Source organism: Entelurus aequoreus, linkage group LG06 (genome assembly GCF_033978785.1).
Source record: "Entelurus aequoreus isolate RoL-2023_Sb linkage group LG06, RoL_Eaeq_v1.1, whole genome shotgun sequence".
NCBI classification, from domain to species: domain Eukaryota; kingdom Metazoa; phylum Chordata; class Actinopteri; order Syngnathiformes; family Syngnathidae; genus Entelurus; species Entelurus aequoreus.
This window is the reverse complement of record NC_084736.1, coordinates 28,518,889-28,536,342: the sequence shown is the minus strand read 5'-3', so window position 1 is coordinate 28,536,342 and position 17,454 is coordinate 28,518,889. Positions and strand designations below refer to the sequence as shown.

The 17,454-nt window shown below is 42.8% G+C and overlaps 1 protein-coding gene across 1 annotated transcript in view; it reads left to right on the top strand.

Annotated features, from left to right (window-relative positions):
* The first annotated feature begins 1,310 nt into the window (after positions 1-1,310).
* The window catches only part of cacna1ha (calcium channel, voltage-dependent, T type, alpha 1H subunit a), a 179,362-nt gene continuing 163,218 nt past the window's right edge, over positions 1,311-17,454 (top strand). The window contains exons 1-3 of the mRNA XM_062050471.1: positions 1,311-1,435; positions 10,373-10,506; positions 11,229-11,326. Coding sequence (XP_061906455.1) covers positions 1,343-1,435; positions 10,373-10,506; positions 11,229-11,326 — 325 coding nt within the window. The 5' untranslated portion in view covers positions 1,311-1,342. The remainder of the gene's footprint in view (positions 1,436-10,372; positions 10,507-11,228; positions 11,327-17,454) is intronic.

The window sequence follows — 17,454 nt, the reverse complement described above, 5'->3', positions numbered from 1 at the left end:
ATACATACTATATATATATATATATATATATATAATATATATATATATATATATATATATATATATATATATATATATATATATATATATATATATATATATATATATATGTATATGTATGTATATATGTATATGTATGTATATATGTATATACATACATACATGCATACATATATATATATATATATATATATATATATATATATATATATATATATATATATATATATATATATATATATATATATATATATATATATGTATGTGTGTATATATATATATATATGTATGTATGTATGTATATTTATATGTATGTATGTATGTATGTATATTTATATATATATATATATATATATATATATATATATATATATATATATATATATATATATATATATATATATATATATATATATATATATATATATATATATATATGTACAGTATATATACAGACACAATTGAGGGTCACCATCATTTACTGCAGAATTTTATTTAATTTGAATTAAAAAACGACACATTTTTGTGTTGGTGTGATACAATTGTCATACTTTATTGAACATATCTATATATATATATATATATATATATATATATATATATATATATATATATATATACACATATATATGTAGATGTGTGTGTGTATATATACACATATATATGTAGATGTGTGTGTGTATATATATATATATATATATATATATATATATATATATATATATATATATATATATATATATATATATATATATATATATATATATATATATATATATATATATATTTTTTTTTTTTTTAATATTTTTTTTTCTATTCCTAAATATAGAAAAAAACAATACAAATGTAGAAAAAAATCGGTTTGGAATGAGAAAACGCTGAAATGTTCTAATAATTAATAATAATATAGGTGGCGACTTGTCCAGGGTGTACCCCGCCTACCGCCCTAATGCAGCTAAGATAGGCTCCAGCACCCTCCGCGACCCCGTAAGGGACAAGCGGTAGAAAATTGATGAATGGATACTTAGTCAAAATTGATGGATGGATACTTAGTCAATATGGCCCCCGCTTGCTTTGACTTTTCAGTGCGCGGCTCTTGGTGGAAACAGTTTGGACACGCCTGAACTAAAGTATCAAAAGTATCGATATTTTGATTTGAGAATCGATATTGGAGCATAAACAACTGGTATCAGCGGTAGCGATATTTCAGTATGGACCCGCCTGCAACCTGTCCACAGTGTATAAGTGGTGGACATGTTTGATTCTGTGAGTGTGAGACATTTGCCAAGACGTCCTGTGTGAGCCTTAACTGCTTCCTTCTACGTGGTTCGAGCATGTGTCCATGCTGGTCATCCTCCTCAACTGCGTCACCCTGGGGATGTTCCAGCCCTGCGAAGACGTGGCCTGCCTGTCCGAGTGGTGTCGTATACTCCAGGTGAGTGCAACGCTGTCGCCACGTCAACCGGAGCACATCTATACTGTACAGTGCGAATCACTCACAAAAATACATGATAATGTTGCCTCTACGATTGCAACATTGGCCCGTACTGATGTTATTCCGATAAAATATTGCACCAATGTAAGCACATCGTTGTGTTATTTTGTCGGGTGGAATGTCGGAGAAAGTTTGATCAAGTGGAATTACCCAGACAACAATGGTAGGCATAAAAAAAATGCTAACTTAGATATTACCTACAGTCTAGTATGGACTTATGCTCCTCTTTCAATTGAAGTGGTCATTTGTTTTTTTCGGCAACACGTAGTTAAGTTTGTGATGCACTAATTTAAATGATGCGGACACGTTTGTTACTGGGTGCTTTCTTCTTCCAAGGAGACTTCCTAGCAGGCACAAGGCAATAAAACAACATTGAGAATGTGTTGAATTAGGTCCTGACGTTGAGCAACTCAATCCTAACGTTGGAACAACATGCTTTTTGACGATGTTTAATCAACGTTGGGTTGTGATGTTGATTTGACGGTTGAATTTTGGTCATTTTCCCAACCAATGTTTTACATCACAAATTCAACGTTGGAACAACATGCTTTTTGACAAACTCGATTTGACCGTTGAAATTTGGCCATTTCCCAACCAATATTCTACAACACAAATACAATGTTGAAACAACAAGCTAATTGACGATGTTTATTTAATATAAGGTTGTAATGTTGATTTGACCATTGAAATTTAGTAATTTCCCAACCAATATTCTACAACACAAATACAACGTTGAAACAGCATGCTTTTTGACAACATTTAATCAATGTCGGGTTCTGAAATTGATTTAACCATTGAATTTTGGTCATTTCCCGACCAATATTCTACAACACAAATACAACGTTGAAACAACATGCTTTTTGACAACCTTGATTTGACCATTGAAATGTGGTCATTTTCCAACCAGTATTCTACAACACAAATACAACATTAAAACAACATGCGTTTTGACAACATGTATTCAATGTCAGCTTCTGACATTAATAGGATCATTGAAATGTGGTCATTTCCCAACCAATATTGTACAACACAAATACAACGTTGAAACAACATGCTTTTCGACGACGTTTATTTAATGTCAGGTTGTGACATTGATTTGACCATTGAATTTTCGTCATTTCCACAATCAATATTCTACAACACAAATACAACGTTGAAACAACATGCTGTTTGATGGCGTTTCATCAAAGTTGGGTTCTGATGTTGATTTATTTGACCATTGAATTTTGGTCATTTCCCAACCAATATTTTACAACACAAATACAACGTTGAAACAAAAAGACGACGTTTATTTAATGACAGGTTGTGACGTTGATTTGACCGTTGAAATTTAGTAATTTCCCAACCAATATTTTACAACACAAATACAACGTTGGAACAACATGCTTTTTGACGATGTTGATTAGACCAATGAATTTTGGTCATTTTCCAACCAATATTTTACAACAAAAATAAAACGTTGGAACAACATGCTTTTCAACGAGGTTTTTTTAATGTCAGGTTGTGACGTTGATTTGACCGTTGAAATTGAGTCATTTCAGAACCAATATTGTACAACACAAATACGTTTAATCAATGTCAGGTTGTGACATTGATTTGACCGTTGAATTTTGGTGATTTTCCAACCAATATTTTACAACGTTGAAACAAAACATTTACTCAATGTCAGCTTTTGATATTAATATGACCATTGAAATGTGGTCATTTTCCAACCAATATTCTACAACACAAATAAAACGTTGGAACAACATGCTTTTCAACGAGGTTTTTTTAATGTCAGGTTGTGACGTTGATTTGACCGTTGAAATTGAGTCATTTCAGAACCAATATTGTACAACACAAATACGTTTAATCAATGTCAGGTTGTGACATTGATTTGACCGTTGAATTTTGGTGATTTTCCAACCAATATTTTACAACGTTGAAACAACAAGCGTTTTGACAACATTTACTCAATGTCAGCTTTTGATATTAATATGACCATTGAAATGTGGTCATTTTCCAACCAATATTCTACAACACAAATAAAACGTTGGAACAACATGCTTTTTGACGACGTTTATTTTATGTCAGGTTGTGATGTTGATTTGACCATTGAATTTTGGTCATTTCCCCGATCAATATTCTACAACACAAATACAACATTGAAGTTAAAGTTAAAGTACCAATGATTGTCACACCCACACACTAGGTGTGGTGAAATTTGTCCTCTGCATTTGACCCATCCCCATGGTCACCCCCTGGGAGGTGAGGGGAGCAGTGGGCAGCGGCGGTGCCGCGCCCGGGAATCATTTTTGGTGATTTAACCCCCAATTCCAACCCTTGATGCTGAGTGCCAAGCAGGGAGGTAATGGGTCCCATTTTTATAGTCTTTGGTATGACTCGTCCGGGGTTTGAACTCACAACCTACCGATCTCAGGGCGGACACTCTAACCACTAGGACACTGAGTAGGTGGCCTAGAATCGTGCAGCCCAAAACATGCTTTTTGACGACGTTTATTTAATGTCAGGTTGTGACGTTTGAAATGTTTTCATTTCCCAACCAATATTCTACAACACAAATCCAACGTTGAAACAACATGCTTTTTGACAACGTTTATTTAATGTTAGGTTGTGATGTGGATTTGACCATTGAAATGTGGTCATTTTCCAACCAACAACATGGATCCAACGTTAGACAACATTGTCTCAATTTACAAAATGATTTTACAACGTTGTTTCAGAGTGAGTTTTAAAGGACATGTACGTATAATCAACGTTGTATCAACGTCTTGTGCCTGCTGAGTTCCTATGTGTAAGTAATTCTAATGTATAATTATTTGATACTTGTTTATATTGACAAATGTGCTGTTTTACACTGCAATATTGTTCAATGATTATTACCTATGTCTAGCTTGGGTGCTATTGCTTGCCTAGCTGTTGTGTAGCTGCTAGCTCCTAGTAGCCTATAGCCTTGCATGTTTACCTTTTGTAAATGACTAAATTAGAAGAAAAGACCAAACGTGTGCTTATTGGAGTATATTTAGACGTTATACGATCAGAATAATAATAAAACCGAAAATGTAGACCAAACACTGCAAAAATAGTACAATTGACATATATAAGAATATATTAATTATGTACTAGTGAATAAAGTATCACAAATCTGATCTTCATATTTGGCATATTAAGGGGTCTAGTTAAATCCTAAAATAAGACAGATACTGCAATTACATCTTGCAAGCACATCCTGCTGCAAGTGCTGCTATTATGTTTAATGTCTGGATAAAAGGCAATAAAAACTTCACCCATCCCACTGCCTCTCATGTGGGCCGTTTGTTTTTACGAGGTGAGCTTGTTATATTCCAATACAGACTTTTTTTTATCTTCACGGATTTTAACGTTTAATTAATTGAAACGCTGATGAAACTCCCGTTTGGTGCGAGCACTCACTCGGCATTACCTCACCCGAGATTTCAAATGTGTTATATTATCTACGCTCTCGCCAATGAAGATGCAAATAACAAGTGCTAAATAGCATTAACAAACTATAAAAGTGTGTGTACCACTAGTGGGCGTGTTGTGGGTGATCTAGTAAGACTGCATGCACAATTGATAACAAAGTACTGCAGACCGCCATACTGAACACAGGGATTCTGCCTGTCATCCGCGTTCACCCTCATTTACTGCAATGTGTGCTCCAACCTGTGATGTTTTACTACATGATGCAGCACCATAATCTGTAGGCTACCACCTTTTAGGCTCCAGCGCGATCGGAAACTATTGTTAGCATCTCGAAAGTGCACACTACGACATACGCTGGAATGATCCACCCCTACGAAAATGCATGGTTCAAGAATGTTTTTATTGTAGATGTATTCATAATATCTTATCTATAAAATAACGAACACGGTATTTCATATCAGACGCAAAACAAACAATTGTTTTTGTTATATTGTAAAACTTCCAAACGTTGCTTGGAGTGATGAATGAAGAATCCAAACGAGTAAAAACGCTATGGACTGCTAGAAGACAGAACGGAACTTGTACTTCTAATGGAAGGACACTGCAGCACCTGCAGTGAGCGAACGTGTCCAAGAGATAGTGCCATAGCACTAACAATAACACACTTTTCATTTTAGTTGCTTTTTTTTTTTTTTTTTTTTTACTATTTGCAATATAGCTCCTCCAATGGGCTCACCACTCATGGGAGGGGCCATAGAGGTCGGGTGCATTGTGAGCTGGGTGGCAGCCGAAGGCAGGGCACTTGGCGGTCCGATCCTCGGCTACATAAGCTAGCTCTTGGGACGTGGAACGTCACCTCGCTGGGGGGGAAGGAGCCTGAGCTTGTGCGCGAGGTAGAGAAGTTCCGGCTGGATATAGTCGGACTCACCTCGACGCACAGCAAGGGCTCTGGAACCAGTTCTCTCGAGAGGGGCTGGACTCTCTTCCACACTGGCGTTGCACGCAGTGAGAGGCGACGAGCTGGGGTAGCAATTCTTGTTGCCCCCCGGCTCAGAGCCTGCACGTTGGAGTTCAACCTGGTGGACGAGAGGGTAGCCTCCCTCCGCCTTCGGGTGGGGGGACGGGTCCTGACTGTTGTTTGTGCTTACGCACCAAACGGCAGTTCAGAGTACCCACTCTTTTTGGATACACTCGAGGGAGTACTGGAGAGTGCTCCCCCGGGTGATTCCCTTGTCCTACTGGGTGACTTCAACGCTCATGTTGGCAACGACAGTGAAACCTAGAGAGGTGTGATTGGGAAGAATGGCCGCCCGGATCTGAACCCGAGTGGTGTTTTGTTATTGGACTTTTGTGCTCGTCACAGATTGTCCATAACGAACACCATGTTCAAGCATAAGGGTGTCCATATGTGCACTTGGCACCAGGACACCCTAGGCCGCAGTTCCATGATCGACTTTGTAGTTGTGTCATCGGATTTGCGGCCTCATGTTTTGGACACTCGGGTGAAGAAAGGGGCGGAGCTTTCTACCGATCACCACCTGGTGGTGAGTTGGCTGCGATGGTGGGGGAGGATGCCGGACAGACCTGGCAGGCCCAAACGCATTGTGAGGGTCTGCTGGGAACGTCTGGCAGAGTCTCCTGTCAGAGAGAGTTTCAATTCCCACCTCCGGAAGAACTTTGAACATGTCACGAGGGAGGTGCTGGACATTGAGTCCGAGTGGACCATGTTCCGCACCACTATTGTCGAGGCGGCTGATTGGAGCTGTGGCCGCAAGGTAGTTGGTGCCTGTCGTGGCGGTAATTCTAGAACCCGTTGGTGGACACCGGTGGTGAGGGATGCTGTCAAGCTGAAGAAGGAGTCCTATCGGGTTCTTTTGGCTCATGGGACTCCTGAGGCAGCGGACAGGTACCGACAGGCCAAGCGGTGTGCGGCTTCAGCGGTCGCGGAGGCAAAAACTCGGACATTGGAGGAGTTCGGCGAGGCCATGGAAAACGACTTCCGGACGACTTCCGGACGTCTTCGAAGCGATTTTGGACCACCATCCGCCGCCTCAGGAAGGGGAAGCAGTGCACTGTCAACACCGTGTATGGTGCGGATGGTGTTCTGCTGACCTCGACTGCGGATGTTGTGGATCGGTGGAGGGAATACTTCGAAGACCTCCTCAATCCCACCGACACGTCTTCCTATGAGGAAGCAGTGCCTGGGGAATCTGTGGTGGGCTCTCCTATTTCTGGGGATGAGGTTGCTGAGGTAGTTTAAAAGCTCCGCGGTGGCAAGGCCCCGGTGGTGGAAGAGATCCGCCCGGAGTTCCTTAAGGCTCTGGATGCTGTGGGGCTGTCTTGGTTGACAAGACTCTGCAGCATCGCGTGGACATCGGGGGCGGTACCTCTGGATTGGCAGACCGGGGTGGTGGTTCCTCTCTTCAAGAAGGGGAACCGGAGGATGTGTTCCAACTATCGTGGGATCACACTCCTCAGCCTTCCCGGTAAGGTCTATTCGGGTGTACTGGAGAGGAGGCTACGCCGGATAGTCGAACCTCGGATTCAGGAGGAACAGTGTGGTTTTCGTTCTGGTCGTGGAACTGTGGACCAGCTCTATACTCTCGGCAGGGTCCTTGAGGGTGCATGGGAGTTTGCCCAACCAGTCTACATGTGCTTTGTGGACTTGGAGAAGGCATTCGACCGTGTCCCTCGGGAGGTCCTGTGGGGAGTGCTCAGAGAGTATGGGGTATCGGACTGTCTGATTGTGGCTGTCCGCTCCCTGTACGATCAGTGTCAGAACTTGGTCCGCATTTCCGGCAGTAAGTCGGACACGTTTCCAGTGAGGGTTGGACTCCGCCAAGGCTGCCCTTTGTCACCGATTCTGTTCATAACTTTTATGGACAGAATTTCTAGGCGCAGTCAAGGCGTTGAGGGGATCCGGTTTGGTGGCTGCAGGATTAGGTCTCTGCTTTTTGCAGATGATGTGGTCCTGATGGCTTCATCTGGCCAGGATCTTCTCTCACTGGATCGGTTCGCAGCCGAGTGTGAAGCGACTGGGATGAGAATCAGCACCTCCAAGTCCGAGTCCATGGTTCTTGCCCGGAAAAGGGTGGAGTGCCATCTCCGGGTTGGGGAGGAGACCCTGCCCCAAGTGGAGGAGTTCAAGTACCTAGGAGTCTTGTTCACGAGTGAGGGAAAAGTGGATCGTGAGATCGACAGGCGAATCGGTGCGGCGTCTTCAGTAATGCGGACGCTGTATAGGTCCGTTGTGGTGAAGAAGGAGCTGAGCCGGAAGGCAAAGCTCTCAATTTACCGGTCGATCTACGTTTCCATCCTCACCTATGGTCATGAGCTTTGGGTTATGACCGAAAGGACAAGATCACGGGTACAAGCGGCCGAAATGAGTTTCCTCCGCCGGGTGGCGGGGCTCTCCCTTAGAGATAGGGTGAGAAGCTCTGCCATCCGGGGGGAGCTCAAAGTAAAGCCGCTGCTCCTCCACATCGAGAGGAGCCAGATGAGGTGGTTCGGGCATCTGGTCAGGATGCCACCTGAATGCCTCCCTCGGGAGGTGTTTAGGGCACGTCCAACCGGTAGGAGGCCACGGGGAAGACCCAGGACACGTTGGGAAGACTATGTCTCCCGGCTGGCCTGGGAACGCCTCGGGATCCCCCGGGAGGAGCTGGACGAAGTGGCTGGGGAGAGGAAAATCTGAGCTTCCCTGCTTAGGCTGCTGCCCCCGCGACCCGACCTCGGATAAGCGGAAGAAGATGGATGGATGGATGGATGGATGGATGCAATATAGCTGTCAGCAAAATTAGGCCGCAGGGTTTAAAGCATAGGGAAAAAGTAGTGGCTTGCAGTCCGGAGTTTAGGGTAGTCTTGGCAGGTGCATAATCACCAACATGCAGTAACATAAATACTGCTAAAAGCAGCTTTTTAATGCAGATGCTGAATCCATCGGAGAGCGTGCAGGTGTACATCATGTTGTGACCAGGTGAATCTATATAAGTTTTATGAAGTTTATTTTTAACTGTTACAGGAAAAAAATGACTTAGAGATATACATTTAAACAATGTACCTTTTCAAAAGATAAATTATGATACTTTTGGATAGCATGAGGGGCGTGGTTTCATTTGCAATCTGGGAACGCTTCCAGAAACGAACATATTGCAAACGCTAAAGCCTGTCAACTGTAAATCCAGACCAGTGTTTCTCAAACTGATTCTAAATCGATTCATGAGTTTTAAAAGTTGATTTAAAAACAATATATAAAAAATAAAAAACATAATAACATTTTCTAAGAATACAATTTTTAAAAGGCGTTTTTAGGCTATCTTAATGCAACCAGAAGGAGCTTTTCTAACCTTTACCTGTTTTGAAAAAGTTACATTATAATTATTATGCCAAGAATCGATTCTGAATCTTATCGTCACCTCAGTAATCGGAATTTGATCGAATCCCCTGATGCTAGCATTTAGCATGTGTCAAGTAGCAAGTCATATGAATATAAAGCGTCAAAGACCAAGTTATATGACTGAGGTGTTTGGCTGTACAACTGGATAAAAATGTTTGCGTGCTCATGTTAGCATGCCACAATGCTAACTTGTGGTGCACAAAATAATCCAATTGATATCCGAATATCGATTTTTATCCATCCCGATTCCAAAACGATACATCATTTAAAAAAGTTGATAAAAAAAAAAAAAAAAATATATATATATATATATATATATATATATATATATATATATATATATATATATATATATATATATATATATATATATATATATATATATATACATATATATATATATATATATATATATATATATATATATATATATATATATATATATATATATATATAGTATATCTTAATGCAACCAGAAGGAGTTTTTTTAATCTGTAAACTGTTTTGAAAAAGTTACATTATAAGTTACATTATAATTATCATACCAAATAATACATTGCAATAATCGGTTTGAGTCGAGAATCGCGTTGAATTGGAATCGATTCTGAATCTTATCGTCATACCAGGAATCGGATCGAATCATTAGATGCCCAAAGTTTTGCGCCCCTAATGCTAACAGTTAGCATGTGTCAAGTAGCAAGTCGTATGAATACAAAGCATACACATGTACAATTAGCTAAAAACGTTAGCATGTTAAAAGTTAGCACTCATATGAAATGAGTTGAAAAAAGTTAGCGTGCTAATTTTAGCATGCCACAATACTAACTAGCGGTGCACAAACTAATCAATTCACAACCGAATCGCGATTCTTATTCATCCCATTGCAATACTCAGTTTGAATCGAGAATCGTATTGAATTGAAATTGATTCTGAATCGCATCGTCACCCCAGGAATCGGATCGGATCGTTATGTGTCCAAAGATTCACACTGTTTACCAGTTTCCAAATGAGTTCTGTTCTGTCTGTTTTCTCGTCAGGTTTTGGATGACTGTATATTTGCCTTCTTTGCGGTGGAAATGATCATCAAGATGGTGGCCCTGGGGATTTTTGGCAGCAATTGTTACCTTGGCGACAAGTGGAACCAGCTGGACTTTGTCATCGTCATGGCGGGGTTCGTATCCCACAATGCTTTTCTTGTTTGCCCTCAAACTGTCCACCTAGTACTGCAATTCCGCAGTGCTGTGCTAAATTTCCCGACAATCGAGGAACATGTAAAGGAACACATATTTGGTCCCTGGGTAAATCCTTTATAGCTGCATCCCTGCGGAATTGCAGGCAAAACACAGTTTTCTAGTAACCCTCCGAGGTATGCACCGGCTCCATCGTTAACCAACCAACACAGGATGAATAAATGCTGAGGGACATTTATTTCCCTCGCAGTCTTACAGCACGCCTTCAAAGAGATACAGCAACTGAGACTGTCACTCACAATCAGAATGACATTTTCATGCCGAGTACACTCTCCGTACAAAACCATTCTTCAGTGTCATGGTACATAAACAGAGTGAGATAAGGGCATCGCATTAAGTACCAGGAGTGAATAAACAAGGACTGCATGCCCTAGGCTCCTGGAGACGCTCAGTTCTTGTCGGAGGAAGATCAAAACAAAGAAAAACAGACGCAAAAACACATCAATGTGCTGAGGATGACTTACGCAAATGATGTTATTGGTAATTGTTGTTGTTGACCTGTATTCCCACTAATTAACTGCTGGTTGAATAAACGGATTATCATCTTTGTAAAAGCAACTGTCATAGGAAATCCCATTAGACTGTGAAGATGCACCTTGTGGCAAATGTGTGCGCAGTATTTTAAAACTCTGTGCATCCTTAGGGTGTTGGAGTACTCGCTGGATGGACAGAATGCCAGCTTCTCAGCCATCCGCACAGTCCGAGTTCTCCGGCCTCTGCGGGCCATCAACAGAGTACCAAGTAAGTACATAGTCGTTTTCCGACTGTAGGGACTTTTTGGAGTTCCTATAACCTTTTTAGTCCCCGGGCAGTTTTTCGTCGTATTCCGACATACGGGAACCAGGGACTATGGCCCTCAGATCCTATAACCATTTTAGCTCCTACTCTGGGGCAGGGTCTAAACTGAGTCCCATAAGAACTAAAATACGTAGGTGTTTGAGGATTGGTTGAACTGACGAGCTACGCCACAACACAGACCCGCCATTTTTTCAAAGTCCCACAGTTGTTGCTGTTACGACATCGTAACAGCAACAGGAAAAATGGACACAGTAGCCTCTGAGGTCTCCATTTTTGCTTGTGTTGTTTCTTTGATCACTTTTCACAGGCGTGTTGTTGGTTGTTTTGCAGTGGTGGGTGAGGCGCTAATGTAATACGTCATGGGTCGCCGGCGGATATGCGTCACACATCTTTCTTACTAAGGTCCCCAGCATCCCCAGGCATGTGAAAATGTGAAAAGGAAAAGTCCCTGTTGGCAAGGGTAGTTCCTATAACTAAACTCAAGTGTGGTAGTTCTTAGAATTGTGTCCCGAGAACTGGTATATGCAAATCCGGCTCACGTTTGAGCCTTGCGTTGACATACATGAATTACAGTAATAATATATCAACTTTCAAACTTTATTGGTTGTATGACCGAGCTCATAACTCCAACTACTAGTATCTCTTGCAATTTGTATTCTTATAGAAAGACCTGTGTGTTTATTTCGATACCTGACAGTTCCGGCTACAACTGGGGCTTTCCTCAGAGGTTGTTGCGTGATGTTCATGTGACGTGTCTGGTCAGCTGATTTCAACAGTTTTAGGCACTGTCAGCCTGCTTTTAGTAGCAGGCTGACAGCGCCATCTGCAGTCCGACTTTTTCAGGACTTTGTCCCAGGTGTGGGAAAGTCGGTACGCCCCACCGTCCCAGTTCACAGTCTAGGGGGCACCCTTCCGAATCTCAATGGCTTCTATGATCCAACAGTGGTGTTTGTTGCTCTCGGTGCCGATGACATGGGCGTTGTCCCACTCTATGTGGTGGATCTCCGTCTTGCAGTGGTTTGATACAGCAGACTTCAGCTGTTCTTGTTCTGCTTGTCATCTGGTGGCTCGATTTGAGACTTTTGATGTTTCCTTTTCACATTCTTTTCTGTGCTCTTTCTTCCTGATGTTAAGCGCTCTGCCAGTTTCTCCCATGTATGATTTTTTGCAAGACAAACAAGGTATCTCATTTATTACTTTTCATTTGTGTTCTTGGTCTATTTTGTCCTTAAGGTGGACTAACAACTGTCGTAGTTTGGTGTGAGGTTTAACCAGAGTATTGATGTTGTGCTTGTTCATGGCCCGCTGTACACTCTCTGTGACCCGTGACCCCCTGACGTATAGAAGTATGACCATGGCCCAGTTTGGTTTGTTTTTTGTTTCGTTTTAATGACGTTTTGTTTAGCTTTTTGCCGTTGTGTATCTATGGCCCACTTTGGGTAGTTGCAAGTTCTTAGCGTTTTTCTAATGTGCTGTTCTGCCTCCTTTCTGTCTTATTCTTGAGTGATGAGATTGGTGCGTTCAAAATGTGCTCTTATGACTGAGAGTTTGTGAGCCATTGGGATCCAGTGGCGCGGCCCCAGACTGTGAACCGGGACGGTGGGGCATACCAACTTTCCCACACCTGGGACAAAGTCCTGAAGAAGTCGGACTGCAGATGGCACTGTCAGCCTGCTACTGTGAGCAGGAAGACAGCGCTAAAGACTGTTTAAATCAGCTGACCAGACACGTCACATCAACATCCCGTAACGACCTCTGAGGAAGGCCATAGTTGTAGCCAAAACTGTCAGGTATCGAAATAAACACAGAGGTCTGGCTATAAGAATCTAAATTGCACAATTATTATGAGACCTAATGAACCTAATTGGACTATTAGTATCTCAAATCAACTCCCAACTCGCTTTCTTTGTTCTGAATGTTGGACGATCTCCAGCTATTAATTTATGCTAGTGAAGAAGACCGGGCGGGTATCAACGGGGTTCATTCTCACAGTCGCTACGCCAACTAGCGGTTGGGAGGCTCTGAACTCAAATGAATACTCACAGTTTAAAGCATGACAAAAAGTTGAGACACCTCGTATCTCAAAATACTTGTAAGTTGAGGTACAACTGTACTACGTCCACAGTACCTACAGTATATGTCCGCACTGCAGGTCAAATCAGATTTTTTTGCCAATATGTGACATTTATCCGATTTTTTCATGTCAATTTGAACAGTACGTTTCCGGTTTTTTTTTTTTAAATCCAACCTAGACCTCTGTGCAGCTATAAATCCGTTATGTATCCGATGCACGATCAGATCGTGTTCATTCGACATATACGTCATTAAAAAGCGACAAACGTTAAATTACCCTTTTTAACTGCATTTTAGACATCAAGTCATGGATGGCATGAATTTCCTACAGCTCAACCAGGAGGTTGAGAGGTTTTAGTTTTAGGTCCTGAAAGCCAGAGGGTGAAACGTTTACCCAAATTACAAGATTTTAAACACAAAATGTATAAAATCTGGGCATGACTTTTGACTCTGAGTTGACTTTACCCCACAAAATAAAAATGTTACAAAAATATTTTTTTATCATTTTAAGATGGCCAGAATCCGTCCGTTTCGCTCTCGGGCCAACACAGAGGCACACCTGTACGTTATCATTTTCTGTCGTTCAGACTATCGTAATACCCTGCTCTGTGGTATTCCCAAAAATAATTTTAGAACTCTACAAGTATTATTATTTTGATACAATTGTTACAATACATTGTACTGGCTGACAAGGGGCCAGAGGGCGGGAGCACATTACACCAGTTTTAAAGTCGCTCCATTGGCACCCCGTCCATTTTGGGGTCAATTTTAAAGTTCTGTTATTAGTTTTTGAATGTTTTAATGGCCTTGCCCCTTTTTATCTTTTTGACCTGCTTTTACCATATCAACCCTGTACTATTATTCTGTCAATGTTAAGTTTTGAGTGATGAACCACAGTACCGACACAGCACTTTTAAAGATTGTAAATGGCATCAGTTGGACTCTAGATAATAAAGAGCAAACAGTGTTGGTTCTGCTGGATCTAAGAGTCACTTTTGGCACAGTGTACCCTAACATTTGATATCTTATAAATATATTATCTCACAGACGGTGCAGATACAGTGTTTATGTAAATATGGATGCATATTCCTCTGGAACCCATGATATAAGATGTGGGGTTCCTCAATGCTCTATTTTAGGTCCCATTCTTTTTCATCTTCATATGCTGCCTCTTGGGGATGTAATTAAGAGACACAGCATCAGTTTCCACGGTTACGCTGATGATACACAGTTGTACATTGCCATGTCTCCTGATGACACAGGACCAATAGATCTACTTTTTAACTGCATCGTAAACATCAAGTCATGGATGGCAGTGAATTCCTTACAGCTCAACCAGGACAAAACGGAGGTTTTAGTTTTAGGCCCCGTAGACCAGAGGGAGTAACTTTTACCGAAATTACAAGATTTTAAACCACAGTCTATAAAAAATCTGGGCGTGATTTTTGTACTCCGAGCGGACTTTTATCCCACATTTTAAAAAATATTACAAAAATAGGTTCTTAAGCTCACAGACAGAATCCGTCTGTTTTGCTCTCAGGCCGACACGGAGGCACCAATGTACATTTTTATTTCGTAATGCCCTGCTCTCTGGTATTCCCAAAAAATATTTTAGAACTCTACAAGTATTATTATTATTAAACAATTGTTAAGTCGGGAGCACATTACACTTGTTTTAAAGTCGCTCCATTGGCACCCGGTCTGCTTCAGGGTGGACTTTAAAGTTCTGTTATTACTTGTTTAATGTCTTAATGGCCTTGCGCCTTCTTATTAGGGATGTTCGATAATGGCTTTTTGCCGATATCCGATATTCCGATACTGTCCAACTCTTTAATTACAGATACCGATATCAACCGATACCGATACCAACAGATACCGATATATACAGTCGTGGAATTAACACATCATTATGCCTAATTTGGACAACCAGGTCAGGTCAGGTCAGGTCAGGTCGGGTTAATACCGCCACTGGTAAGATGTACCCCCGTGCTACCTGCCGCATTCGGGCAGATGGGGCTCGTAAGCCTTGGATGGCAACCTGTCTAGGAGAAGGTCACTCTGAACTAAAACCGGGACTGCGAGGAGTTGCGCCCCACAGTTCGCTATTAGCATAGTAAAGCCAACCATGGAGTACAAAGTCCTCCCAAATCCTATACTTCCAGCGGCGGGAGTCCGCAGGAACATCACAGCGGACGGTGGTGCTGGTCCTCCTCCTGGAGGACACGATGACGACAGGACCTCAAACCCTGGGATTGTCCCAGGGAGGGTCCTGTCCGAACACAGCACCCCGTCCAATGCACTCATGCGCTGTCGGAGACCATTTGTTATGGGAACCTTCAACGCATGCACAGCGAGAGAAGAAGCGAGATTGATAGAGCTTGCACACTGTGCAGAGGAACGGGGAGTGGAGATCCTGGGGGTCCAAGAACACAGGAGAGTGCACACTGATGACCCCATCCTGTACTGCAGAGTGGAGAGATGCACGTTCATTTCTGCATCTGCGTGGAGGAACGAGGCCCAGGCCGCAACAGGCGGTGTAGGGTTAATGCTGGGCCCACGGGCACGTAAGGCACTCCGTCGGGTTTACCACCACACCGACAGGATTCTGAGCGCAGAGTTCTCGGGCAACCCAGTAACAACAGTCATAGTCGTGTACTCACCCCCCAACGTGGCACCATCTGACGTGGTGGGGAAGTTCTTTGAGGACCTTGTAAGAGCGGTCCGTGGCGTCCCAGCGCACAACTTCCTGGCAATCCTTGGGGACTTCAATGCAAGGCTTGGACCAGAGGACGCACCCTTCCCTTACCACGACTCTACCAACCGCAACGGCACCTACCTCACTGCCTTCCTCATGGAACACGAGCTACTGGCGGCGAATACCATCTTCCGGAAGAGAACAGGAAAGAGGTGGACCTTCCGAGACCGAGCCTCAGGAACACTACGGCAGCTAGATTACATCCTAGTGAGGAAGAAATGGAGGAACTCCATCCTGAATGCTGAGCCATACAGCACTTTTAGTTCTGTGGGCTCAGACCACCGTGTGGTCTCAATGAGAGTTTGCCTGAGCCTCAGGGTCCCCAAACCAAGTCCCAAGATCCGGTATAACTGGAAAGCTTTCTCAAGTGACCCTGGCCTTCAAACCAGATACGTAGAGGAGATGAGGAGACGATTCCAGCAGCTGGACAGGGGAGCGGAGGCCAGTGGAGAATACAGGAGATTCGTCACTGCGAATGAGGAGGCGACCAGGCTGTGCATGCCCATGATGGAGAGAGTCAGTACCTCCAGACGATCCAAACACCCAGAGGTCGTAGCAGCACGAGGGATGGTGGAGGAAGCCTGCCTCAACTTTGAACGGGAACCAACTGTGGAGAGGCGTGGCGAGCTGAATGAAGCCAAACAGTTTATTTTCAGATGCTATGATACCATCAAAGGGGAAGAACTGATGGAGAGAGTGCGGAGGGTGCAGGCGGCGCAAGGTGAACAACAGTATGGCGAGGCCTGGAGGGTCATCAATGAGATGACGGGGCGGAAGAGGACCAAAGAGGGACAGGTGGAGGGACACAGCCCGGAGGAGAGGGTGACAACCTGGTCCAGTCACTTCAAAAGGCTGCTGGGAGAAACAGCAGACGCAGCTGAGGAAGAAGAAATACCATCAGTCCTCCCAAACCTGAACATCAACGATGGTCCCTTCACACTCGGAGAGCTCGCCAGGGCAAAAGCCACAGTAAGAGTGGGAAAAAGCGCTGGCCCGGACGGCATACCCCCAGAGGTCGTGAAGAACTGTGATCTTGATGACATCATTCTAGAGTTCTGCAACCTTGCTCTGCTGCACAATCGGCTGCCTGATATGTGGTCTCTATCAAACATCGTACCAGTGCCCAAATCCGGAGACCTCTCGAAGCCAGACAACTACCGAGGCATCAGCCTGACCTGTATCACTGCGAAAGTCTACAACCGCATGATCCTAAACAGGGTCCGGCATGCAATCGACCCTCACC